Here is a 26,966-nt window from a genome sequence, read left to right as displayed (position 1 = left end):
CCACGTGAAGTGAAAGCAAAAAAAAAAATTATCAGAGTAAAAATTTCCTTCATAAAATTCCCATGCATCTGCCCATGAAATGCCAGCGAAATCCTGCGGGGTCAGAATTAGTAGGCGATTTTGCCGTTAGTTCAGCGTTTTGCCGCAAAATTCGGTCAAAATGAACTGAAAATGTGGCGCTGCCGTCGCTCTCTCGGAGCCGGTCGAAATCGCGACGGAATATACGGGGGCAACCAAAAAGTTTTTCGACCTTAATATATACGGGGGTCGTCCAAGAAGTATTTTTTCCGAATTTATACGGGGGGCAGGCAAAAAATATTTTTGTTCAGAATATACGGGGGCCGTTCGAAAAGTAATCCAACCAAACCGACCACGTGATACATCAAAACAAATATGGCGGAAAACTATTTTCATTATTTTAAAATTTTTCTGTCAGCATGACGTGCGCATCCGTAAGCGCAGCAGTCGACTATTCCACTTCAAAGGTCAAGCCACTAGGTGTACTTGACCTCGAAGTCGAAGTCTGCGTGCCCCAAGACAGCTACGGAGTTAGCTATCTTCGAGGACTTACCGATTATAACTTACCACTGCTCCCAGGTCCGTCCATGGCCGCGCACGGGGCCCAATTGAAAATGCCAGTGAAAAGTGTTATACTTAAAGGCTGGAGGAGTCGGACAGTGAGTATTATGTAGATGGGTGGCGCCACCTATCAGGTGTTTATTGAACTAAACTAGGTGGGTAGCAAAACTGTTAAGGAATCTGCGCGGCTGCCATAGAATTTTCATTGTCAGATCGTAGATGGCGCGTCAATCTACATATCGTTTTAAACTTAAATTATTAGTTTTTAGGATTTAATTAGACCTACTCCACAGTATTTATGGAATTTTGTTAATAAATATGTCAATAAAAATATCCCAAGCATTCCTGAATTCATTATCCTTCACCTATTGTTGTGAATTAGTCACAGGGTTAGTAGAAAATTATTGACTGCATGTGTACCTACTAAGTAAAGGATTGTGGAGTAAGTTTTTTTTTTCTGATTTTCCATTTCGAATCCAAGTTACATATCAGCATAAAAATCAATAAAAATATTTATCAATCATTTATCCCTACCATATTGATTCATTTCATTTCATTCAACAAAAATAAAACTTCCAAAAAAAGTTTTACTTCGATCCTAATACTTAATCAACCTTCCTTCTAACTAGAAATTGGGAAATTACAGTGGCATTATTCACAGTGATGCAAAATATCGAATTATGATAATTTTTAGGTAATGTAACTTGTAAGTTGTAGGTTCTCTTACAACATATCGAAGAAGGTCGTTCGCCAACGTCCACCCCCAATACAAAGTTGATGAAATTCTTGTGATCACTCTACACCCACGATTTTGTTATTCCAGTGGCGTGAATAGTTTTGACTACGCAGGGTCAGGTTTCAATTGGTAAAGCTAGAACAATGATGAATTCATTCATAATATGATAATAGCTTGAAGAGAAGCCAAATTCATGCTCTGGAAGCCATGAAGATTCTTAAGCTGTAACTTTTGCGAGGAAAGAGTTTTTCTTTACATTCTCTAACTTCCAGCTCTCTTGATTCTTGAGCAAGAACATTTTCTAGCTCTATTCAAAGTATGCAGATCATATTCGAATCCTTTCTTCCATTTCTATTCGTTTTTTGAAATTTATATTTGTGGAAAAGCTGTGGTTATTTTGGGAAAATTCTATAATTGAGTGAACCTTAAAAATATTCACACTGCATGATAAATGGAGATAAAAAATATTGATTGGAATAACGAAGATTCTTCCCTACAATCTGAAGCACTCGCTTGAGACTGGATATGTTTAGAACATTCACTATTAGGCAAAGCATAATCTTTTAAATCATGTCAGATTATGTAATAATATGGAAGTTTTAACATCTAGGGGTTCATTAGTGCGTGAATTGAAATTAACGTAGGTATATTTTATTGAGGCGAATTTAATTCGATTACTTTCATTTTTCTTGTATGAATGAATAAACAGGAATCGGTTGTAAAATTGAGCATAGATTTTATTCGGTTTCAAAAATTAATTTCGTTCACATCTTACAAAAATAGGGTATCATTATTGATGTAATCTTTTGTTTATTTTCTGCATAATTGTTATTTGTAAAAATGGCACAATCCTTAGAACTTAATTTTCATTTCTCACTCGATTTCAAAAATAGTTCATTACACTGTAAGTGTTGAATTAATTTAGATTACTGGTCATATTGAAGCTAATTCGAATGTAATAATTATAATATGTTCATTAAACACGCAAAATATTAGCTATACACTTCAAAAAGCTGTGGGATAACAGTGAGTAAACCGTTCAAATGATAACAAATGCTATTCTTATAATGGCAGTAATTTTACTGACCCGTATCATCTTATCAATTACTGACATAAAAAGTTGTATGGTGAAATTTCACGAGTAGCACTTCGTTTCGAAGCTCAGAGAAGAAATTAAGGCTGGTATGATGAATAAACAGTTTTTTTAATGTAAATAATAAAGATTCAACGGGATATTTTGGTGGAGCTTCTATTTTCCTCAAAATTAGTTGTTTTAATACTGAAAAAAAACTTCGAACAGAACTTTCCACAATAGAAGAGGAGATTTTCAATTCATTGTCTCATTAAGGAGCCTGATAAACACACTGATGTTCTTTCAGTTTGTGTCTTTTTCAGTTTTGCTGTACATAGCATGTGGATGAGGGGCGTATGTTTGCGTATTACCATTGAGTATTAATACTCAATGGTATTACACACAAAAAAATATGGTCCTTAGGGCACTTAACCCAGAGTCTCTGACTTAACCACCTCTCCTCATGGTATGTGGAGAGTATCCCAAATTGCTTGATTTTGGCTGTTTCTGGTACTTCAAGGCTAGATAGGTAAAAGATCACAGCCAGACCTCAATCGTTTGGATTTTTTCGTATGGGGATATGTTAAAAATAAAATTTTCTTCAATTATAAACATAAATAGGGCTGATTTAATATATCTATCGATTAACCTGGATCAAAGTATGTCGCATTAAGATCCCAATGAACATTTTTTACAGCGAAAAGACCTCAAACGAACAGGTTCGATTCTCACTCGGGTGTGAGATTTTCTTATTTAGATTTCGAAAGTGAAAGTGTGAATATTTCGATTACTATAGGGAAAGAAGGAACTGTCGTGTAATACGATCAGCGTATTTTCAATGGCAACTCGTCCCATCTCATACAGGGCCTGCAGGGTGGTGAAATTCCTTCCCATTTCCATCCAGAACTGGATGTTATTGATATCCGTTTCCGTTGTGTGCGTAAACCAGAAGCGCGTGTGGGAAAAGGCGCATGTTTAACGGGACCCCCTTGCACGTCCACCCCGCGCCACTGGGTCTAACGTTTATTGTTGGCATCCCTATTCCCATTCTCCGAAATTCATCCCTACTTCGGCAAACATGCAGCATCCATTCATCTGTAACCGACCGTGTATTCGGGAAGGGATAGTAGGGAATAGAGGCTAAAACCCACAGTTGTGCTTGCTTGCCGCTTTAGAGCGGATTAGGTTGCACAATGTCTTATTCTGACATTGTAATAATTACATAATAATATTGAATTTCTTCTGCTCATCATTGTAACAGTGATTAACAGCGCAAAACGCTTGTAAGACTTCACGTTGCGTCGAGCGCTGATTTCTTGAAATGGTTTCACTACTCCAATGATATCCGTTCAAGAAACATGCGAAGTATCGATGGTGCCAGTGAATGTGATCAAGTTTCCACTTTTATTAAGAAAAGTACATCGAACTGTCAATTTGTCACATCCACCCCCACTGCTGAAACTGCCCCCAGCAAGCCGGAACACAAAGGTAACAACAATTGTTCAGATCGCATTTTTCTGCTGTTAATCTGAATCTGAATGCCCGACAGGTGTTTATTGTGGCTATTCCGTGGTTATTATGATTATGAAGGACACCTCAAACGGTATTACAGCTATAAAGATGAGTCAGATACAATTATGAATACCTACACTATTCGTTTTGGCGCCAGGGCCGGGTCGGCCTGCTGCAAGGGCGCTGTCAAGGACATCCGAAATAAACATCACCTATTCTTGTGTTTTCCCTGCGTCCAGACACTAACCCTAACCCTCCAACCCACAAAATACCACCCTCTCCCTCGATATTTCACGTATCCTCTCTTCTATCCTAATTAATCATTACAATTATAACAAATTTTTTTGTTATTGCCAGTCTAGAACTAAAAAATTCGATCTTGAGTCAAAAAGTCAATGAAACATTTTTTCCATCTAAAAATGTCTCAAGGATTTTCTTCTCCATTCGCCACTTGATTCAGAAGCTTTTTTTTTCCAAAGACTTATTCTGTTCACATCTTATAATTGGATCATTTCCTGCCTGCTTGCTTGCTTCCTACGAGGTCCGAAAAAACTAATAAGATAATCATCTGCAGTGTACATTAAATATATAAACGACTTAGGAGTAACACAATAGACTGAATAATTCTGTTTGGGATACCGACTTCCTGGGAAAATTCTCCTAATTTGATAATTTAAGTTCTTAAAAAATGTTATATTTTCTACCTCTATACTCTCAAGAACTAAGAGCAATAGTACAAATTAGAGAAAAATTAATTTTTTTTTCAAAGAAAGCTCACCAAATCCTAATTCGATGTTTATAACTATAAAGATGTTGAAAATCTGGGATTCCATATTCTGCAAAAATAAAAAAAATCAAGTATACCTTCATAATATTTAAACCTTATGAAAACATTAGAAAATTCAAGAAATTCTCGCAGTACCTATGGTCAAACATCAAGAAAGGGTGCCATAAAGAATGTTCCTCAATAAATTTCCCAATAATTCAAGGAAAAGCTGAATTTTCCAGCTACACAAGATCGCGACTCTTTTGATGTAAAATCAAATGGAAAACACTATCCATCCACAATAGTGGACGTATTTGGATGGGGATGTCTCTTCACCAACTTCATCCCCCTAGCTTTCGAAGCTGGCACATTATTTCGAAGTTTTTCTCAATCTGAGTATGTTCAGGCATATATTTTCACACTTTGAGTGAACGTAATCTGAAGAAATTTTTGACCAATACATATTTCATCATAAGTGAACCATTAACAGATGGTCTGGGATAAGTTAAGGTGTATATTATTGAAAAAATCGAACCGATTTTGTATCGTTTTCACCCAAACAGGGTGTTCATTGAAGAAGAATGGTATTCATGTTTTTCTAAATGGCTGCAACAGGAGATTATGTAGAGCACATGCTTAAAATTTTTCAAATATTCGAATAGGATATCAGCCAATAATTTATCCACTTTCCAGCTGGATACTCATATCTTGCATATTAAATGTAACCTCACGAAAAATACGTATTCAATGAAATAAGTCTTAATTTCTGTAATTTTAATTTTTTCTATATACTATATCGATTACACTGGTGTGGTCCTATTATGTCGCGAATTTGTGATAATTTCGGCGAACAAATTCAGAACCTTTATCACCTTGAAACAGAGATAATTACATGGTGCGTAGATATTCATTAAAAACTATTGTTATTTGTTTCCTGCCTCCGATACTATGTCTACGGAATCTTCAAGGATTCTGTATTATTTTGTACATATCACTCCGTTGACCTATTAAATGACCTTCGGTTGATAAGGGAGCGAATTCCATCAACTACTTATACACTTTGTATTGTTCTCTGCTGGAAATAGCGTTCACTCCAGTCAATAATTGAACAAATATAAACAGGGCATGGATTGGTGTAAAATATGAAACTTTTACTATTTACTTTTTCGGCCCTTTTCAGGGAATTCATTCTAGACATCTTTACAATCTCGTAAATTTCAAATATTCAACATGGTCTTAAAATAATAGTGCGACACTTGGCTGATAAGATTGTCTTGGCTGAACTAGCCTATTATCTACTTCACACTTTACCTGTGCCGGCAGTGTCTTAGAACCCAGGTACCAAAGATAGCCTGTTGTGACTTACCTCCTCCCATTATATGTATATAGCGTTAACGAAGGATTTGATCCTTTGCTCAATGGTAAAAAAAATTGTTTCCAGTGCGGCTCTGAATTACTGTTTATGCTCAACAGGCGTGTCGTGCTTTCCTGTACAAAGTACCATGAGCGCTTATAGTATTCGCTCGGTCAAATTGTACGGTGTGTCAGTCCAGTGATCTGTCGTGTTATTTATATGTGTTCCAAGGCGATTTTTCAGGATTTTGCCGATATTGGTAAGTGGGCACTTAGTTGAGAGAAGTCATTTCTAAACCAGCCACCCAACCGATACAGAAAACCCATGCATTTGTATGGAAAAAAATTCCTTTTTCCTTTTGAGGATATTCATATTTTTTATACAAGTTTTCTCAACAACGTAAAGTTTGTTCTGAGATATTTCATGGGCCATAACCTTCCCCAATAAACTGATTATCCAAGGCCAAAAATGTTTAAAAAAAAACTCTTCAGCACACTAGAAATTCGATGTCTGAAATGTAAGATTTCCCTCCAAAAATCATCTCAAATGTGGGGGATATCCTACCTTGGGTTGAAAATCTAAAAGGGCATAAATACTGTACTAGTTCAATGAAAACAAGATTCATTCCTGTTACTACTTCTTTTTTGAACATAAAACTTCAGTTTCGATTTACCAATTGAACCTATTCCATATATTCTTCTTTCCAGATGAAACTTTTGCTAGGTTTTCGTAATTATTTTGATCAAAGCTTATATATACATTATACAAGTGGAAAAAATGAATCGACCCATCATTGAAACTATGAAAATTTATCACTGAAACTCGTCATCATAAATTAATATTATGATTCCATAAAATGAATGAAAAAATGATTTTATTCATCATGAAATTTTCTGGAGAGAAATTGTAGATATAAGGCAATTATTTGTAGGAAAAATGTGCCCATTATAAATACAAAAAAACAAGGATTTTTTGAAAGATTCAATATCACCATAGTGAAAACAAGAAACAAGTCTAAAATCTTGCTCTATTTTCATGGAATCTAGATCTTGAAATCAAGAACCGAACCCTTATACAATCGCATATATCTATACATATTAAATGTACTCAAATAATTATTATTTAACAAGATTGTACCTGGCAAATTAGAAGTGACTTTTTAATCCCGATAGAAAAATTCCCAGGAATACTTTTCCTCATGGTTTTTCGCCAAGTTTCGAAGTAGGCCCTTCTCAAAACAAATCACATCAAATCAGTATTCATAGAGATTTTATTGCCCCAAGGTATAGGATATCCATACTATAGGTATTCTAAATATCGACGATATTTATCGTTCTAAATAACTTAATTATCCATAAAGGTACGTTGTTAAAAGCAAGTTTGTATATTTTGTGATATCTAGAAAATACCAGCGTACGATACGATACCAGCAGCACTTCAAAAAATATTAGTTATCTTAATTGAATTCAGTACGATGTGAGTGTTCACGTAATCTTTGATACGGATAAATTTTTCTGTTATTAACCTATTCATTTCTGTAGTGATACAGCACCGAAATTGCTTTTAATCTTCGTAATTTCAGGAACGATCTGAACTAATGCGGTAGATTAGTTTATTTGTGGTACCAAGCATGTTCTGGTCTATTATCTGATGCATGAAGTAATGCCCTCAGAGGTTCAAGCCCCCTTGCATCTGTCTGTCTGCCTTGATATAACTGAATAATTATAAAGTCCAATCAAGCCCAGACTTATGAGAAGATATGTATGTACTCAAGAAAAGGTAATTGACCTCAAACTCTCTTTAAATGAGCATATGAGACATATACACGTGCCAAAATAGTAACAAATTGACGTCTATTTTTCCATGAATATATAACCCTGACAATGAGGAGTATGTTTACTATTCCACTCACGACTCTTTGTCTTCTTTGTTCACTTATTTTCTTCTCCGCTGGCCAACAAAGAAAACAATCAGAATAGGCTCTTTGATGTTTGAAATATTTATACGAAAATACTCAGATTGTCTTCTTGTATAAATAAACTAATTGAACGTAGGTCATCATTTCAACACTATTAGTCTTAAGCATTGAGCGAAAGAGTAAAATTTAAAAATAGCTCTATTAATTTTTCTGTCTTGAGTACATTGATTTCGAACGTTATGGCTCTGGTAGAACATAATCTAGATCGATATTCAAGTCTTTGTGCTATTCGCAACCAGCACTCCATAGAAATCAGATCGATTCATAAGAGAAGTTCCATGATTGATGGAAAAATTGTATCTGCAGCTGTCTAGGAAAATAATGCAGCTGTACTCCATTATATTTCACGCTAATCTAACACAGGAAGAAACGATTTCTTTTGTAATTTCAAGCATACAAATTTCCATCTCTTCTCAGGCCATTTCAAAAACGACTTGGATCTATAAATTGGTAATTTTCTACTCCCCCTTGAACGTATTAGTAACGGTAATTCTATTGATGTTAGAGGGTAATGAACAATGAAGAAAATGCACTAATTCTTCCGTTTTGTTTGCTGTCAAGAGGGACAATTGACCAGGCTATGGCTATAAATCAAGGACCTTCTCTACTTCCACAAAAAAAGCGAACTATTGATGTGTGGTGGTAACGTGCGAATGGTTTTTCAACGAAAAGTTTTGGTAGATTAGATAAATTTATAATGTGTGCAGTCTTGTAATAAATCTGGGCGTAACCGTTCGGTCTCGAGTAGGTTTTAACTGAACCAAACTTTTTGGGAATTTTTCGAAGGTCAGCTTTCGAGTAGTTTTTCTTCCAGGGCAATTATCGTAGATCTAAATGTGATACATATTCTCATAGAGCAATTCTTCTCGTAATAAATCTGAGAAGTTCATCCATGTCGGCGCAACCGTTCAGTCTTGAGAAAGTTTTAACTGAACCCAACTTTTTGGGAATTTTTCGAAGGTCAGCTTTCGAGTAGTTTTTCTTCCAGAATAATTATCGTAGATTTGAATGTGACACATATTCAACTTTTTTAGTTATAAATCTGAGAAGTTCATCCATGTCGGCGCAACCGTTCAGTCTTGAGGAAGTTTTAACTGAACCCAACATTTTGGGAAGGTCAGCTTTCGAGTAGTTTTTCTTCCAGAATAATTATCGTAGATTTGAATGTGACACATATTCCGAAAGATCAACTTTTCTAGTTATCAATCTGAGAAGTTCATCCATGTCGGCGCAACCGTTCAGTCTTGAGGAAGTTTTAACTGAACCCAACATTTTGGGAAGGTCAGCTTTCGAGTAGTTTTTCTTCCAGAATAATTACCGTAGATCTGAATGTGACACATATTCTGAAAGATCAACTTTTTTAGTTATAAATCTGAGAAGTTCATCCATGTCGGCGCAACCGTTCAGTCTTGAGGAAGTTTTAACTGAACCCAACATTTTGGGAAGGTCAGCTTTCGAGTAGTTTTTCTTCCAGAATAATTATCGTAGATCTGAATGTGACACATATTCTGAAAGATCAACTTTTCTAGTTATAAATCTGAGAAGTTCATCCATGTCGGCGCAACCGTTCAGTCTTGAGGAAGTTTTAACTGAACCCAACATTTTGGGAAGGTCAGCTTTCGAGTAGTTTTTCTTCCAGAATAATTATCGTAGATCTGAATGTGACACATATTCTGAAAGATCAACTTTTCTAGTTATGAATCTGGGAATTTCCCCCATTTCGCCCAAGAAACGCCCCCAAAAAAAGACATTTCCTCAGAATTTCCAAGAATACAGATTCAATCATGTTGAAAACGAGGATTTCGCTCTAAAATTGTTTTGGATTGACGGAATCGAATTGATATCTGTTTTAACTTCATCATAGCTTCGTTTTATGAGGAGCCATACAGCTATTTATACTGATCCTGTAAGGGTTGTTGACATTTCGCGAGAAGGAAATCAATAATAATGAAAAGGATCACGCCTGAAACAGTGAGACAATGAAATTAATGATTGAAATCTTCTCGTTCCAGATCTGAACGGAAGCATATCCCAAAGATGGAGGAAACTACGTAACTGCTGCTCCCTCAGAGGCTTCAAGGGGCACGAGAACGCCTCGGAAGCGTCGCGTACCACCCTCCTAGACAGCTCTAGTCCCCAAACTCTAGTCAGCACGCCGCAGGCGACGTCCTACCGTCGCCTGCCCGGTGCCAAAAAGGCCAGCGTCCAAGATGTCCTCCGCGCCAAATTGAACAGCATTCACGTAGGACTCAGGAAGTCACGCGGCCTCTCCGTCCAGGAAGTGTTCAGCGGCAATTTCAACGACTCCAAACAGCCGACGTTTTATATTCCGTCCCCCGTCACCTCGCCGTCCGGCTCGGATCCGGTATCGATCACCGTGTCGGACTCCCCGTTGCAGAGGGAGGGTTCCGACGCCAGGAGGAGGACGCGCTTCAGGAGGAGATCCGTGAATTCGGGGTTGGAACGTGACTGCGGCTACGACAGCTGCGAGAGCCAACTCTACGATTCCCTACCCTTCGAGCCGCCACCCGATTACGACGTGATCGATGACAAGTTCTCGGATAAGAACACGAGGAGGTGGTCGGTGGTGGGCACCGTGCCCTCCAACGCCCACATCTCCAACAACCCCAGGTTCAGCCTGGAAATGGCCAAGATCAAGATACCGAAGACGAAGCTGAACAAGAAGCACTCGGAGAGGGCTAGGTCGCATTCGCCGAGCAAGAGGGAGGCGAACAACAAGCTCGGGGACGCTTCCAAGTACCCTCCCTCGAAGGTAGTCAATTCGAGGACCCATCACGAATTGATGGGCAAAAAACAAAGGCCGGAAGTCAATCAAAGCGGTGAATGTGGCCGGATGAACGCCACTTACAATAAGCAGGTACGTACTTCTTCCTATACAGTATCGGTATAATTACCGAGTGCATTACCATTTACATGGATCACATGCGAAAGGAAGTTGAGAGGTGCCAAGGAACTCCCAACGCTTGTACGTCCAAGGGTTTACAGGTCATTTACATTTCACGAACGGACGATAACTTCACTAATCCAATCAGAGCTCATTACTGGCTTAAGTACGCACTTAGAGCATTCGTAAAATTGTTACTGTGCAAATTGTAGACGCCGGTATACATCTCGGAATATTCCAATTCTCTCTTTTCAAATGAAGTTTTGGAATCGAGCACAAACAATCGAAATACGCCCCTGAAATGTTCACATTGTATATAGGTTTGGAAACGTCTACATGATTAAAAAGCCATATGTGGCTCGGCAACCATTAGATGTATTCAGGGTGAGTGGTTGACTCGTACAAAATTTTAACAGTAGATTCTTGAGGTTAAAAGAAACACTTTTTTCCTGTACGACTTTTTCCGAATCGGCTCGGTTTGAAAGATACAGGTTGTTGAAACACCATGAAAAAAAGTTATTTTTAGGTCCATCTCACAAACGGTTTTATCGAACGAAACGAATTTCGGAATATAGTTTTTCCTTTATCTGATGAATCTTCTTCGAACACAAGATATCACCCACGTCTTTCAGTTTTCTCATTATGATCATTACGTACCATGAAAATACCCAAAATTCAAAGAATCCAACCCTTGAAACTAAGTTGGACGCTATCTAATGAATATTTGAACGTCTTGTAAAATAAAAGTATTCTTCATATTTTCTCGTATAACGCGCTGTTTTCGAGTAATTTGATGTTCAAAAATAAAAAATATCTGTGATAATAAAATTGGGTAATTTGGCTGAATGCAACTCTGTTAGAAAGATGTGTAGTGTCATTGATTCAGCTTGTTATTCTGAAGGGAATTCTGTTTCTCCAGGAGTAGCAAAGCTCATTATGAAAACTTAAAATGGCTATATCCTTAATCCTTTTATCAGGGCCGAATCAGAAAAAATGGTATAGGAAAAAAATTTTTTTGACCTCGAAAATCTTTCTATGAGTAAAAGATTCACCCTGTTTAACAGGATTTCATGGACCCCACACCATCGTTATGAAAAAAGGTTTTCGGTTAAATTTTTGGTAACTCTATCATAGACTTTGACTTCTTCTGCAGTCTATATAGGTAGGTAGGTCGCCAACTCCTTGAAAATTTCAAGATCTTGTTCATGAAAACATGGTATATAGTTTCGGCTCATTTATTATTTTCTGCGTCAGTTGTTGTATTCACCTGAATTTCGAAAGAATAACAGAATTTCTTTCTGTCAGTATTGCCATTAGTACCTACCACTATCTTGCATTGGTGAATGCTGGTGCTTTTCAGATTCAAATTCATCATTTTCGACTGCCATTAGTCGAAGTCGCTTCAATTTCACTGGTCTTTTATATTTTTACTAAAATTTACGTTTCTTTCTATTGCTTGTAAGTGAATATTCTGAGTCAGAATCGGAGCCAAATGGCTCAGCAGAGGTTCTGTTTACTGAAGAGTCAATGTCACTTATGGTAAAATAATACTACCACTTTGTGATAATCAAGAGTAGGTATAGAAAGAAGTTGCAATTCAGTTCAAAGCCGATTGGAAGGGCGATGACGTAGAATGTGGCAAAGTCTTGACAGAACTGGGTCCATTAGCAGTGGCGTATCGATAGACAATAGTAATAGGTAAAGTTAAAGAAGACAATTTAAAATCCCCCTGACTCGTGAATGGAAAATCCATTGTTTCCAATGTTAATTCAACTCCTGTTCACTGCCATCCATATATGGTGAATTTGTGGGGGTAATTTGGTTGAAACCACCCAATAATTTATAATCCGCATTATTCTAACGAAATAATTGCAGAGGATATTCATAATCCTGGTTGTACAACCGATCCACACGAATAATTAACATAAATTTGCAAAGGTCAACGTAATAATAACATGGGGGCATATAAGGTACACATTTTATTTATATTCCGATCGATAATCTATTCTCAACCGTTACCTTTAAAAGCTGCTAATGGACCACGAGCAACTTTGACATTAAAAGTTAGTACCTATATCTGGGTGATCGTATAGAGACTTTTACAATGTTTCCATTATTCAGCAAGTGAGGTCAAAACGAATTCAATTCAAACTTCTCTATTCTCTCTATCCTTTGTATACATTGGACAATTAATGAATCATTTTGCATATATGGAATGAACTGACAAAACAATCTGGATTCGATGAATTAACAGTTCTAATTAAATCAATACATATTAAAAAGTACACAGGGTGTCCCACGACGGATGGCCTATTCGACGTTAATAAAAAACTAGTCGCTATGCTGAAATTCTGCATGTTGATTTTCTGCACAAAATTTGTTTTCAACCTCTAATTATATATTTTTCAACCTTCAAAAGTATTAGATCGCAGCGGAGAGATATGATAATCTATTCTTGTGCCAAATTTCATAAATACATCTACCAAAGTTCGATTCCAAAGGATTGCCATTGGAAATAATAAACCAAGATGCAATTCAAATACGTTATATTCATTAGAACCTGTTAAGATCGTTGTTCAAAGTGCATTCAATATAATTTCAATCCAAATTACCTTCGTATCATCGTCATCTTTCTGAGAAAATTGACATAATAAATACGAGGGATAATTAAGTCATTATTCATTCACGACCTTCTGTTTTTTCATATAACTCACCTATGTTATTTATCTTAATGAATAGCTATTGCGTTTAAATCCGATATTCCTAATTACTTTTTTGTGGCACCCTTATATTGATATCAGAGATTGGGGAACTTTACCCATCTGAAGAACTATAACTGGTATTGGTGATTAAAAATTGTGAAAATCATGTAATTTAGTTAGTCAAGATATAGCTATATCTTCTTGGCGCCAATAAAACTGACGGTCTCCTGTTCAAAAGTTCCCGCGTTTATATGTACTGGTTTCGTCACACGTCGAGCTTTCTCATTGGTTCACATCTGTTCCGCTAAATTTACAGACATGCCTATATTGTACTAAAAATTAGTACTGAAGATTTCGAATTTTCGTATTTTTCCTAAGATTGCCTCAATCGGTCTAAGTAAACAGGTATTATCTGAAGAGAATCGAGGTTATAAATTAAGAATTATAATCACCAAATGGTGCCTCCATGCTGCGCTTTGCACTCATTAACATGTCTAGGCATGGATTTGATGAGATAATCGTGTTCATCCTGGGATCTCTCATCCTTGGTTACCTGTAGTGCCGCTTTTAAGTCCGTAGTAATTTTAGCAATCATCAACCATAATATCTCAAGACTTGTTCAATGGAAGAACGATTGGCTGACCAAGCCAGCATATCCATATCATTGTATTCAACGTATAGTTCTTTTCAATATTCTTTATACAGCCACACTGAAGCTCATTTTAACGTTTGGAGGCATATGAAGTTCAAAAAATAAGCTGAGACGATATTGATGATTGATATTTGCAAAAAGAAACAGAAATTTTCGATAAATTCAGAGCTAGCTTCATGAAACTCTGACATTTACTACCCAAACAAAAATTCTAATGATGCTGAATCTGGTGATCTAGAGGCCTCTTTCAATAGAACCCTTTTTTGATGGCCCTTATGGCACCAATAAGTTCCTTTACGTGCCTTTGTGGTCTAAATTTTCGCCAATTCCATATTTAACATCGTTGGACATTTTCTCATGGAGGTCGAGTGATCAGGAAATTTTTTTATAATTGTCAATTTTTTTGCCTTGTTATTTATCATTTTACATTGTTATATTTGTAGGATTGGCTGGAGGAGTTGGAGGAAGTTGAGGAAGAGGAGGAAGAAAGTAAATTTTGTACATTGCCACGAGGGGGGTGCAGTACATTTACTATAAGACAGGTTGTCTTTCACAAAGGGCATGGCACCAAAGCGTTGGGTTTCAGTATTGTTGGAGGGAGGGACTCCCCCAAAGGAAATATGGGAATCTATGTCAAAACGATCTACCCTAATGGACAGGCAGCTGAAAATGGTACCCTCAGGGAAGGTAAGATTTCCACTTTTTTTTTCGAAATATTGAATTTCGAACTTGAGAGTCGAAATGGCTTTCAATTCATATGCATCACCTGCAGTCCCTCATGAATCATCGAGCAAGGCTCCCTACAGGATGTTATTTTATTTATGGAAACCCTCATCTATTTTTATCCGAATGCGCAATTTTCGCATTCATGGTGATAGAGCTGGGTTTAATAACCAAATCATAAGGATTGAAGGAATAATATGTTACCTACATAAAATAACTTATTGCTGTTTTGCACAGATTTTTCAGATTTGATATGAATGTATGAATTATTTGGGATAAAGGAGTAAAATTATGATATTTGGAACTTCTTTCCATCATTGAATGAATGTGGATAATTTTCTTATGGAGAGTGAGAATTGAATGATTGTTTAGTCATAGGCATTTATATGAAGCGTTATAGGAAAATATTTCATAGTTAATTCTTTTCCAGGTGATGAAATTTTGGCTGTAAATAGTAAACCACTCCATGGAGTCTCTCATCAAGAAGCCATCGATGTCTTCAAACAGATTCGTTCGGGACAAGTTCTTCTGCATATTGGAAGAAGAGTTACTAAAAAGTCCAGAGAACGAATTTCTTGAAAACACATGCGTGAACGTTATTCCCAAAACTATATTCCAAAGATTATGTTAGTATATAATGCTTTTGTAATAATCTTTATTAATTTTTATACTGATATCAAATTTTTCAACCATTACGTTTTTTATTGTCCTCTATACCCGATACCGAAAATCATTAATCTATTTCTGATTAAGTCAGCATTCAGGTCATTTCCTTTAAGGCTCGCTTCATCAAACTTCTTAATCAATCTTGAAAAGGAAAAATCATACAAGCATGACTAAATTTAGCAATATAGTTCAGTCTTCTCCATAATGGAATATCAATTAGGTAAAAATCGTAATTCTTCATATACTATTTCGAAATTGATTACATATATGAACTTTGCAATTGAGTGAACACGCGAATACAGCGTGTCCAGCCTCGAAAGAGAAAAACCTTCCCAAATTTGAAACAGAAATCCTCTTCAAGTAATTTTTCATCTGTAGTTCCTTCAACAATCTGAATCTACGTTTTTAAGGGTAAAACTATGAAGTATACATCAGTGCGAGTCTCTTGGATTAAATTCAGTTTTGAGATATGACCACATCGATAATTTTTTCAGAAGATAATCCTTATTTTTCAACCCCATGAAATAATTCAGGCGGCAAGAGGTATTAGTTCTTAATTTTTTGTCAAACAAATATGTGTTTCTTTCTGCTCTAACTAATATTTTCATTTTAAACAAATAAAACTTACCTTCGTTGACTAATATCATATTAAATATCCAATGTTAGATAGACTAAAAATGAAAGGTGCTCTTCAGGAATTTGTTGAAATGAAACAAATTTTAGAAATTCATTACGCTTTAATAATGCTTATCTAGTTATAATTGTGATTCAATGATACCACAGTTGTAAAATCGAGGCACTAAACAAGATCACTTGACCTTACAGTACGTCTGAAAAGTTTCTCTATAAAAAAATTTCTGACATCATCAGTAAACAACAACAGAATGATTTTAGATAGCATTGCCGAGCATATTGAAACGAATGAGGCACAATGTTTCAAATCACAAAAATTTGGCTTTAAATCATAGTTGGATAAAATACAATATTGTTTATTTACACAAAATGAAGATGAAATAAATATTGAGATTTCTTTGAGGTAAGAACTCACTACTCAACAATCATAAGTTGCATACTTTGAATAATTTTTTGTTGTACCTATGAATTCAGTACACCGCCTTTCTACCTGTTCAATTAACTATAAATTATTATTATAAAATAAATACTTAAAGCAATATAATATATATTATCATTTTTTAATTAAGACTTTCTTCTTTGGGAGAAGTACAGAAAAGAAACATAAAAGAAAATGTGATTTTATCCCGGGTTTCGAGATATTCCATTGAATTGAAAGAAACTCAAAAACATTCGGAAAGGAAAAAACTGAAATGAGCAAACTGAATAATAGGAGAAAATATGATTATAAACATCAGATACAAAAACACAATTCAGTCGAATAATTATTCTACAACTAATCAGAAATACAGAGGAAATAACAATTGGAAATCCTGCAGAAAACGTTTTACCATATTGCAAAGGAGTTTCCCCAGTTGAATATTGATATAAAATCAAAGAAATTTCCTTGGGTAGGTTGATGGAATTCAAAAGTTCAACTATAATCCCAGACATATTGTATTCGCTTTTATCCGTTTCAAATTATTGATTTTTGTAGCATTGCGACAGTAAAATAGTTCTGTTTTTGTCTGAGGATGTTGAAAAACTCCGTAGTCAAATTTTTTTCCCAGAATTTAAAAATTCTGAAAGAAAATGATCTTAATCAGCCAAGTGGCAGATAGTTTTCATTCAGATTAAGTTATTGCGTTAAATTCTCTTTTAGTTTTTGTGTTTCAAAATAAAACATTGAAGGGATTTCAAGTCTCTTTGGAATACACCTTTTTTGATACGAATCTTTCATGTCATAACACTATCAACAGAATTTAGCATCGCTTACTAAAAGAATGAAAGTAGAATTGGATAACTTTTCCATAACATTATCCAACACAGCTGCTGCATATAAGGTTGTGCTCAGAAAGATGTTTAATTCAACCTACCCAATGTAATTGGCATGAAGAAAATTCAGCAATGGATAGAACCTGCCTCCTAAGATATGAAATCAATCAATTGAATCTATATTGCATAACTCTTGTAACAATAAAATCAAGAGGGAATATTTAACAAATTTCAGTACAGTATGAGCAACAGGAATATATAAAAGTTGTAAAGTTTACATTTATGAACTTTAGCTGATTGTTCATATTGATTTGTCTCCTTGCAGTTTTGTATAAAAATATAGTGGCATTTCAATTATTTCTATTGCTCATCTTCATACTTATTCCTGAATAAACTAGGAATACTTTAAATAATATAATAATACTTTCGAAATACAAATCTATAAAGAATGAAAATATTATTGCCAAGATAAAAATCTTTAGAGGTAAGTTTGTTGATGAAATAGGAACAAGTTTATTGATAATCGGGAATGCATGAAATATGGTATTTTAATCGAGACAAGATCTCCCAGTCCAATCAACATGAATACCTTTACAATAAGAACAAATATACATCTCCTGTTGAAAAAATTGATCATGTTAAAATTGTATGCATAGTTCTAAAACATCCAGAAATTGAAATTACCCTATATAAAATACTGGGGCAATAACTGATCCATTCTTTACAGAACATAAAACATGCTGAATAAGAATGGTAACTTTGAAAAAAAAGGATTACAAAAGAATTAAAACTATTCATTTGATGGAATTCCCGCCACAGTTGACTCAGGAGAATTGGAAGCACAATGATTATCCACAGAAGACAAGTTTTCAGAACAATCCATCTGGAAAAAAATCACAACATAGTTTAGTAAAATATTTCAGACTTAATCATATCACTTCAACTAACAATTACACATAATTGTCAGTTTGAACTGGCATGAGTATACTGCATTGTCAATTTCAGTTGATAAGAAAACTTTTTTGAGTTTCAAACAGATTCTTACATGATTGATTTTGGCAGTCTTTCGGTTATGTCCAGATTCACTATCAGATTTCCTCCTTTTTTTCTTGGCTGTAATAGACTCCTGTCCACTGTCTTCGTCCGAATGAGAACTATTTTCAGATTCCGAACTGGAACTCGAAGATGAATTGCTAGAATCAGATGCTACTCCTGACGATTGTTCAATGTTGATCCTTTCTGCCAAAAGAGCCAGCATTGGTTCGTTCTGTTTCAATGCACGCAACCAACTTTGTGAAAGTTTACGACGACCTACAAATGTCAAAACATTATGGGATCATATTGGTATAACAACGAATTCGGTCGCACAAGCTTACCTCTAGCTGTCTTATGCCAAACTACTGGAAAATTAGTCCTACTACAAAAATTCTGTGTGACTGCAATTGTAGTGTCGAGATTGAGTACAACATGCCACCAGCCTCCTGGTACAAACACTGTTTCTCCAGGCTTCTGCAAGATCTCAATCGGTTTGCAATCACTAGGCCAATTTGGTTCTTTGGTTTTAGGATAAATATGGTTAAACCAAGTTATTGCTTCATCACGCTGTTTTCCACCTATTTGATTTGTTACTTTTAGCAGCTCTTTCGGTGTATTAGTTGGAAACAAACACCATCTAAACAGGAAATGACGTATTGAATATGAAACCACACAAAAATCCTTGAGTCATATTTTGTAATTAAAGCATAAACAGAAGTTACTTCATTGGATATCTCTATTCATAGAAAACAATATATATTAATCTTATCAACATGTTGATAACTGCATTTCTAGGAAATAGCACGAAATGATAATAATCTATTTACCTTTTGTGACCCTTAACTAATGCATTCCAGGCACTTGTTCCCAGAGGATCAATATGAATACCTGTTCCAGACCTCGCTGGACCCATGACAAACCAACGATATGGTGGCCTACGGTTTTCACCTGCATATTTGAACAAATCATCACGGAAAAAATACGGCACTTCATAATCATTCAATAATTTTTTACGGCGATGATGCTGAAAATGATTCATATGAATAGAATTTGTTATCCTTGAAGAAATGCTGGTCTTACCTCGCCAAAATTACTATCAAAAATATAAAGAGGACTATCATCTTTAGTATTGAGCATATAACTTATATAATACTTCATTTTCATTTTTACACTATACCCTTCATTATCTTCACCACATTTGAATTTTTGGTTGCGATATTTTCTAGCAAGTTTGTCGAGAGTCCACTTTTCTGGAGCTCTCCATTTGTTTTGGCACCCTGTTATTACAACTGGTTTATAAGGCAATTCGTATTTTGAGATAAATTCTCTCTGAGAACATTCATTCTCGTCAATTCGTTCGCAGTTATCAACAAAATCCCAGAATTTGTCGAACACCTTGGTGTAACCTTCCTGATACCAAGATTCTTTAGTATTTAGTTCTAGAAAACAAATTTGAAGAATTCATTGCGTTAGGTTAGAAATTTAATTTTGTTAACTCACCAGGTCGAGCCTTCTTCTTCACTTCCCTCACTCTTTTCCTGCATTTGTGTGAAAAATCTGATTGTTCCATGTATTCCATTTGAAAATTCAGTTGATTATGTGTGTTTAAATAAAGAAAGTGAAAAATATTTTGATTTTCATAACACCTTGAAACCCCTTTGCCGAAACTCAAAACGAAAATGAAATGACAGATCACAACAGCTGACAACCTTGACCACGCTGACAGGTTGCATAGAAAATTCGCAAAATTCCTAGGCATTTAAAATTCAACCAGTATTCTTATTATCGAAATATGTAATTAGATTCACAGGCATTGATCTTAATTTTAATGAGTTTCTTGTAAACTATCTTTCAATTCAAAAATGAAAGCTGAAGACCCACAATCTTTTCTTGAAACTGCGAGATGTATCTCGCATTCTCGCAGACACATTTTCAGTTAAATAACTTTTAGGAATACTACAGCATTCAATTAGTTCGCGAAGAATGTATCAGAATTAGGTCCATTTAGAGCTGAAACATTGTTCTTACTCGATAGGAGATGTATATAAAAAGCGCATCCACCATTTTCACTGAAACGTGAAAGCTTACTCGGAAGACAAATTTATTGGAGTTGACCCAAGAATTGATTTCAAACAAAAATATTATTCGTTACGTACTGTCCTCGAGCATTTTGGTAAATAGACGTTTCCCCTTTTTTAATATCCATCGTATTTGTTATTGTTTTGAATGTCGACCACGTATTTGTGATTCCCCACCGAAATTCTTGCGCAGTTTTACCAACATGTGTTCATCTCATTCTATTACATTGGTACTATAGTAAACTTTTAGCTGTCAAATACGATATACATAATTATACAAATTTTCCTGGATTTGAGATCTGTTTGTTTCGTAAAGTTGCGAAAAGTATAGTGTCTCTGAAGCATTCTCTGGAGTGATGAAAAAAAAACCACTTAATTTGAAGTGAATAAAATCATTGAATGATTGGTGTAATTAGTAAACAACGAAGTTTGCCAACGATTTTGTGGCCGGTTTAGCACCTCACAAGAAACATTTAATTACTAATTACTTTTGAAAAAATTGCTTTGTTTACATCTAAGAAGATGCTGGAAAAATGACATAGGAAAATAAGACCCATGGAACTTAATTGATAAGTTGAACAACAAATGACAATGATCTAGCTAAGAAGAGTGTTTTGTTTGGAAAAGTTTTAGGTTAAGTGAAAATAAACTGTGAACAATGTTGTGTTTGAAAAAAGTTTTTCATGATGAAATGCTCCAACTTGCTCTTATATTGAGCTTGTTGAGAGTTGATATGAACTCACATTTGATACCTAATTTGGTAGATAATATTGAGAGTTTAGATTTAGACAATGGTACCAGTTGGAGAGCTTTTTCACCTGGCTTATTAAGATCTCATTATGTACATCCGAAAAGTTTGGATGCTATCTTACTTAACTATGAGAGAGATTTGTTCGATGACTTGAATTCACTGGGAAGGTATAATCGGGACTATGTGAGACACACTGATGTGACAACCTATTTACTCAATATTGAAAGAGGAAATCTACCCTCAACCCCACAAGAACCTATTGAAGGAAGTCAGAGTTCCCAAGCAGAACCTGGAAATGTTACAGATGCACTGTCAGCCAGTGAGAGTCTTGATCCAGATTCAAATTCTAATGACTCTAGTGCAGAGTTAACACCAGAGGTAAGCGGATAATACTTTGATCTTTAGATTTTGAAATAGTTGATCACATTATATATTGATAGTAACTTTCTTTCATAATTGGTTGGAAAAACATGAGGATTTTCATGAAAAGGTGTTGATAAATATTCATCATTTCAGTTGTTCTAACTGAAGAAATCCAAATTTTTGGGTTTTTTGTACAGCAGGAAACAAATAGGTTGATAAGAACAGCAGCTCAATTCAAAACAATGCATTTTGCGTGCTTATTCTTGAATATTGACCTATGAGTCTCATTAATATTATATGAACTATTGTTTATGGTGAAGGAACTCAGGGCATTACACAGTTTGAATAAATTATGAGTACTAAATAGATTCGGATTACACCTTTATTGAGAAACTTTTGAAATGATAGTGGATAGGGAGTGAAATTTTTATATATCCCTATCTTATTTGGCAAATTTGTTTTTCTAAAGAAATTATTTACTTGTATTTGGAATGTTGCAATTTATTTTGACCATGAAAATACGATGCAAATAATGCAGGGGTACAGAAATGTAATGGAAAACTCATAATTTCCAGTACAGGACTGAAATTGCAAAATGATACTCCAATGAAGTGTATTACCACACTTTTAATTTTTATCTGTCTATAAATTCCAGATGAGGTTTTGCTCCACAACTTTTTGTTCAAACCTTTGTTGATATTGGGGAAACAAATTTTGCCCTTATGTCTATAATTTTGAGCCCAAAATGCCCTCAAACGATTGGATTTATTGATGAGGAATTCTTAGTCGAATTCGACTCAGTACATCTGGCTGTAACAGTGAATTTAATAATTTATTATTGAGTTCACTGGGCTGTAAACGGTGTAACTTCCGAACGAAAAGAGCTAGGGACCTGAATTGTTCTTAATTGGTTTAATATCTGGAAGCCCGCAAAAGCTCCCGACTTCTCGTCGGTGGTTTTCTTTTCCTTCGCGGCCTTGTTTTGAGGCAAAGTGGGCCGTTTCCAAAGACGAAAAAAATAAATTATGGCAGTGCGACCCGCCAAGTGCCACAACGAGAAACAAACAGTCTGGCGTCCTATTTATTTATCCTTTTACGCACATATAATGTGGGCCAGAAGGTCGCAGATGTGCGGAGTCAGTGAACGTGTATTTTTAAAAATTCTGGCATTGCAACTGCACACCAGTGATTCATTTTCAATAACACCGGTGTATTCAACCGAAATGCCGGACCGGGTTTCAATCCAAAAATATCGGCGGCCGCACACACACACACAAAGAAACGGCCTATATCGCTAATAATGCGCCTTTTTCGAAAATTCGACGCCACAGCGAACCGTCGACCTTGGCGGAAAATCCGACCCAAGGTCCTTAGTTAGTTCACCTTTTCCATACGAATTTCCATCTGCTCGGCATATAGAAAACGAGCGTGGGTGCATTTTAATCGCGGCGTTTGAAAGCGAACCAAAGTCGCGCCATTTTATTGACCAAATTGAGAAAACAAACATCAATTCAGAAATGTACAGGTCGTTCCTCGACATCCTTTTAGATGGTCATACAATTGATGTTTCGAAAACCTGTCGATTTTTGTTTGGAGGAGAACTTCTGAAGATCAACTTCATCTGAGAAGAGTCTCTAGTCAGACCGAGTATGATCTTGCATCTTTTATACAATGTGAACTCACGCAGCTCAATATCATCGAGGAGTGATTTAAAGAAATCATCAATTGCTTGAGGAAACTGCTTTGACTGAGAGAAATTGTCGGGGGTGGTTTCAATGACCCACTCTGTATTGAAAAATGGTTAGTTTGAAGTGGTGGAAGGCCTGGAGTCTACGAAGACACGGTATTGTAAGTATTATCGGTGGAACTTTCTTGGAAAACGAGAGAAGAACTTACTTCAGAAGTGACTCAACAAGGGTTCGCAATCTCTGGGAATCATTCGAGAATTACATCAACACATAAGGATTATACATGGAAGGTTTGGCTGTTTTTCTGATAGTGGACGAGTACGAGTGTGGACATATGAAGAAACCTCCGCTTTGTTCGAGAAGTCCATCATTTTGGAGGAAGCATAATTATGATGTGATTTATTGGTCCCTCCAAGAAGCACGAACTCTCAGACATATGTTGATGAAGTTATCAACGGACTAGGTCCACAATTTCACGCAGCAATTGGCGAAAATTTTCCTGGATGGTAATGCACTGCCATATGGATAACACCAAGTGATTGCTGCTAGAGAAAACAAAAGTATACCACATCTGGCATTAGAAGAGAAGATGAAAAGGGATCCAACATACACTTAAAATTTTATACTTTTCCAAATATTGTATTTGTGCACCTGTGGATACAACATTTCTTCGAAATCTTTTTATTCTAACCTGAGAAGCTCCACCTATACATATTTCAAACGGAAATTGGGTTTTTCTGAAGAGAACCACAAATTAACTCAATATCCTCAACTTTTGATGAGCAGTTCATCTCCAGGATGGCCATAGTATCACAGAAAAAATTCCAAATTTGAAGTCTTTCAAGAAAAAGTTTCTTCTTAACCTTTATTCTCATGGTCCAATTCCTTACATCCTGAAATGAAGACTCATCGTGAGAATAAATGATTCCAGAGTTGTTTTTGCGAATTGTGATAACGTATTCGACGATACGTAGTGAAGACAACCGGCAGACAAAATGTAAGTCGGTACTAACGTGATATGATGAAACCACAAGTCAATACACCGAAAACGCAATTATAATCTGCAGATAAGGTCTTATCGAACTTTGTAATCTTTTCGTGTGTGTATATCAGTTATTTAGTTTCCACTATGAGTACCTTGAGAGATAAACTCTTAATATGGGACGACCGAAAGGAAACAAAGATCGATTCCAGAATCCAAATTTTTATTTTTTCAACCTTCATACATATAAGTAATAAAATCGTAGGTATGAGTCGAGAGATGCTTGCTTGCAGATTCAAAATAAGGGCGGTCACCCATCCTGGCACTTGCAACTCTCAAAGCTGCTCAAAAGAATAACTATTTTTCCCAATATTTCCAAAAATACAGATCTGATTCAGTTGAAAAATCGAGACAATTCAATTGTTGGATGCTTCTAAAAGTTCCGTTCTATATATGGCGCTGTTCTTGTTCCACTTACGAGAAACTGTTATGTGAAACCAGTCCTTGTTTTTACTATTTTCGTACACACTACACATACGCATAACCATGAAGATACATCAGATTTTTAATGGTAAACTCTCGAAATCCCAAAAGAAAATTTTTAACCATCTCTCTTGTAATTTTCACACTTTCCATTTGGAAAAATGTTTCTGTTGACTATTGAAGCTAAATCAGAGGAACGAAGAAAATTTATCGCCTAGACATTACGAGATTTAAGACTATTTTTCAAATCAAGTTGGTTAATTAGTTTTCGACAAGGGCTGTTTGAATCTTGTCCCCTTTACAAATTATGTCGACTCAGAGGCGTGAATTCGAAACTGGGTCAGTTCATAAACTTTAGTGCGATTTAGGGAGTATTGCAAAATGAGGTTTAATAGGGGACTTAAAAATAAATCAGTGTATGAAGTTTGTATTTCTCCTCTGTCAAGTACCAAAGTCTAAGATTAATATGCCCCCTTTATAATTGCATTTTCAGGAATGATGTGAGGTGCAAATTAGTAAACAGATATCATAAAGCATATTTCAGTATGACTCAGCTAAAATGTTTTGTGCTATCTGCTGCATACTGCGTCGTTTCTATCTATTTTGAAGATGCGTTTCATTTTGTGAAATTTAGCTTCAAAAAAGATAATACATATTCTTAGTATATCTAGACGGTGAATTATTGTCGAAAATTTTTGTATCCGAAATTTAAAAATTAATTTTTGAAACAGTATTGCAAATAGCATTGATACTGCATGATCGGTGTTAACTGCAATATATAAATTTCGAACTCGTTCGATTTTGAAAGAATGGACAAAAAACGTAAAATTATTTCAGTATAAGTTGTTTATGAGTTGTCGTTGGTTGCTTCAAGGTGAGGCATAAAAATTGCTGTATTTTCAAGTCGGAAGAAAGATAAACTTTAATTAATTGTTGCTCATTTTCGAAACCCACCAGTTGATTCTTTCTGTTTTCCAGAGTGTTTTTACCATTCACACGATGTTTCGAACTGAAATTGTTACATGACCGGCAATCATTACAGACATGATTCATAATGTTCGCGATGTGATGAAACTTGGACATGGATAATGCGAAACAATTTGAACCTTCTCGGTTCTCCAGAACGAGTTTGATTTTTTTGGCAGCCATTCAAAGGTTCTGGTTGGAGAATGAGTAACGTCCAGAGAATTGACAATTCGTCAACCATTCCATTCAATATTGATTACTGGGCAAAGGTAGATTATAGGAATAATGATGAAAACGAGTCAATTTTCTCACACATTTGGAGTTGTTTACAATTATATTCAACTTATACATATTTTTCTGGGGGTTAAGAAGTCCTGGGGGAGTTCAGTACGTGAATGGGTGACCGCATTGGTTTTGAATCCGAACAATCCAATTTTCACGTCAGTTCTTCTCTCATTTTTCGAATTCAATCTGGTGATCGATTGTTTTCTCATTCGAATAAAATCTCAATGTTTAGTGCATTGGTGTAGGTCGTGTATCGGTGGAGCTGTGCGACTTAAATCTGTTCTAGCATTCTGGGGCAAGGACGGTAGATGAGAGGACCGATTTCTAATTTCGTTCTATATGGTTATCTCCTGGCGGATTGTGTTATTCTTGGCAAACCGATTCGGATAGAGGCATTTTTCTCGGAATTTTCGTTCTCGCCCTGTTGTTTGGGAGTTAATCGGTATCGAATATTTTTAAACCTCAAGTTCAAGTACGCCGTTTTAAATCAGGAATCGAGATCTTATTATGTGAGGATCCTCCACCTGTTCATCGCTGTTTTAGTGCCAGGATCATGATCGCTTCAGGAATCGTTCATTTCATTGTCAGGACTATAGGTCAGCAATGTATGTAAATGAACTCGACATAGCATGACAGAGGATACAGTAAAAGGAGCTTCAGCCCCATATAGCCAGAACCTATATTACTCATTCATGTAATCGATACCACTTAATCTCAAATTGTTGTTTGAAATACAAAGAAGGGATAATCATGGCAATGCTTCAACGTTAACAGACATGCTGTATATCCATAATATTCATTGG

The 26,966-nt window shown here is 35.7% G+C and overlaps 3 protein-coding genes across 5 annotated transcripts in view; 2 read left to right on the top strand and 1 right to left on the bottom strand.

Moving 5' to 3' along the window:
• The first annotated feature begins 3,519 nt into the window (after nt 1–3,519).
• On the top strand, nt 3,520–15,671 carry LOC123321902 (pro-interleukin-16-like). 3 transcript variants are annotated; one of them, XM_044909689.1, is made up of 4 exons: nt 3,520–3,875; nt 10,010–10,875; nt 14,700–14,943; nt 15,410–15,671. In XM_044909689.1, the coding sequence occupies exons 1-4, from the start codon at nt 3,746–3,748 to the stop codon at nt 15,556–15,558; spliced, it is 1,389 nt and encodes a 462-aa protein (XP_044765624.1). In that variant the 5' UTR covers nt 3,520–3,745; the 3' UTR covers nt 15,559–15,671. The 3 variants fall into 3 exon arrangements, with proteins under 3 accessions (XP_044765624.1, XP_044765626.1, XP_044765627.1); XM_044909691.1 differs by lacking the exon at nt 3,520–3,875 and adding an exon at nt 5,839–6,278; XM_044909692.1 differs by lacking the exon at nt 3,520–3,875 and adding an exon at nt 7,667–7,798.
• Nucleotides 15,672–16,362: 691 nt separating this feature from the next.
• Nucleotides 16,363–20,262, bottom strand: LOC123321612 (bifunctional arginine demethylase and lysyl-hydroxylase PSR). The gene is made up of 6 exons (XM_044909304.1): nt 20,068–20,262; nt 19,648–20,006; nt 19,395–19,591; nt 18,909–19,204; nt 18,578–18,843; nt 16,363–18,415 (listed from the first exon to the last, which is right to left on the bottom strand). Exons 1-6 carry the CDS (start codon nt 20,144–20,146, stop codon nt 18,323–18,325), a joined length of 1,290 nt encoding a protein of 429 aa, XP_044765239.1. The 5' UTR covers nt 20,147–20,262; the 3' UTR covers nt 16,363–18,322.
• Nucleotides 20,263–20,892: 630 nt separating this feature from the next.
• Nucleotides 20,893–26,966, top strand: part of LOC123321402 (segmentation protein cap'n'collar) — a 48,786-nt gene continuing 42,712 nt past the window's right edge. The window contains exon 1 of the mRNA XM_044908967.1: nt 20,893–21,774. Coding sequence (XP_044764902.1) covers nt 21,304–21,774 — 471 coding nt within the window. The 5' untranslated portion in view covers nt 20,893–21,303. The remainder of the gene's footprint in view (nt 21,775–26,966) is intronic.

This window comes from Coccinella septempunctata, chromosome X, assembly GCF_907165205.1.
Source record: "Coccinella septempunctata chromosome X, icCocSept1.1, whole genome shotgun sequence".
NCBI classification, from domain to species: domain Eukaryota; kingdom Metazoa; phylum Arthropoda; class Insecta; order Coleoptera; family Coccinellidae; genus Coccinella; species Coccinella septempunctata.
Note: the sequence above shows the minus strand (reverse complement) of the source record. Positions and strands in the feature narration are given on the sequence as shown.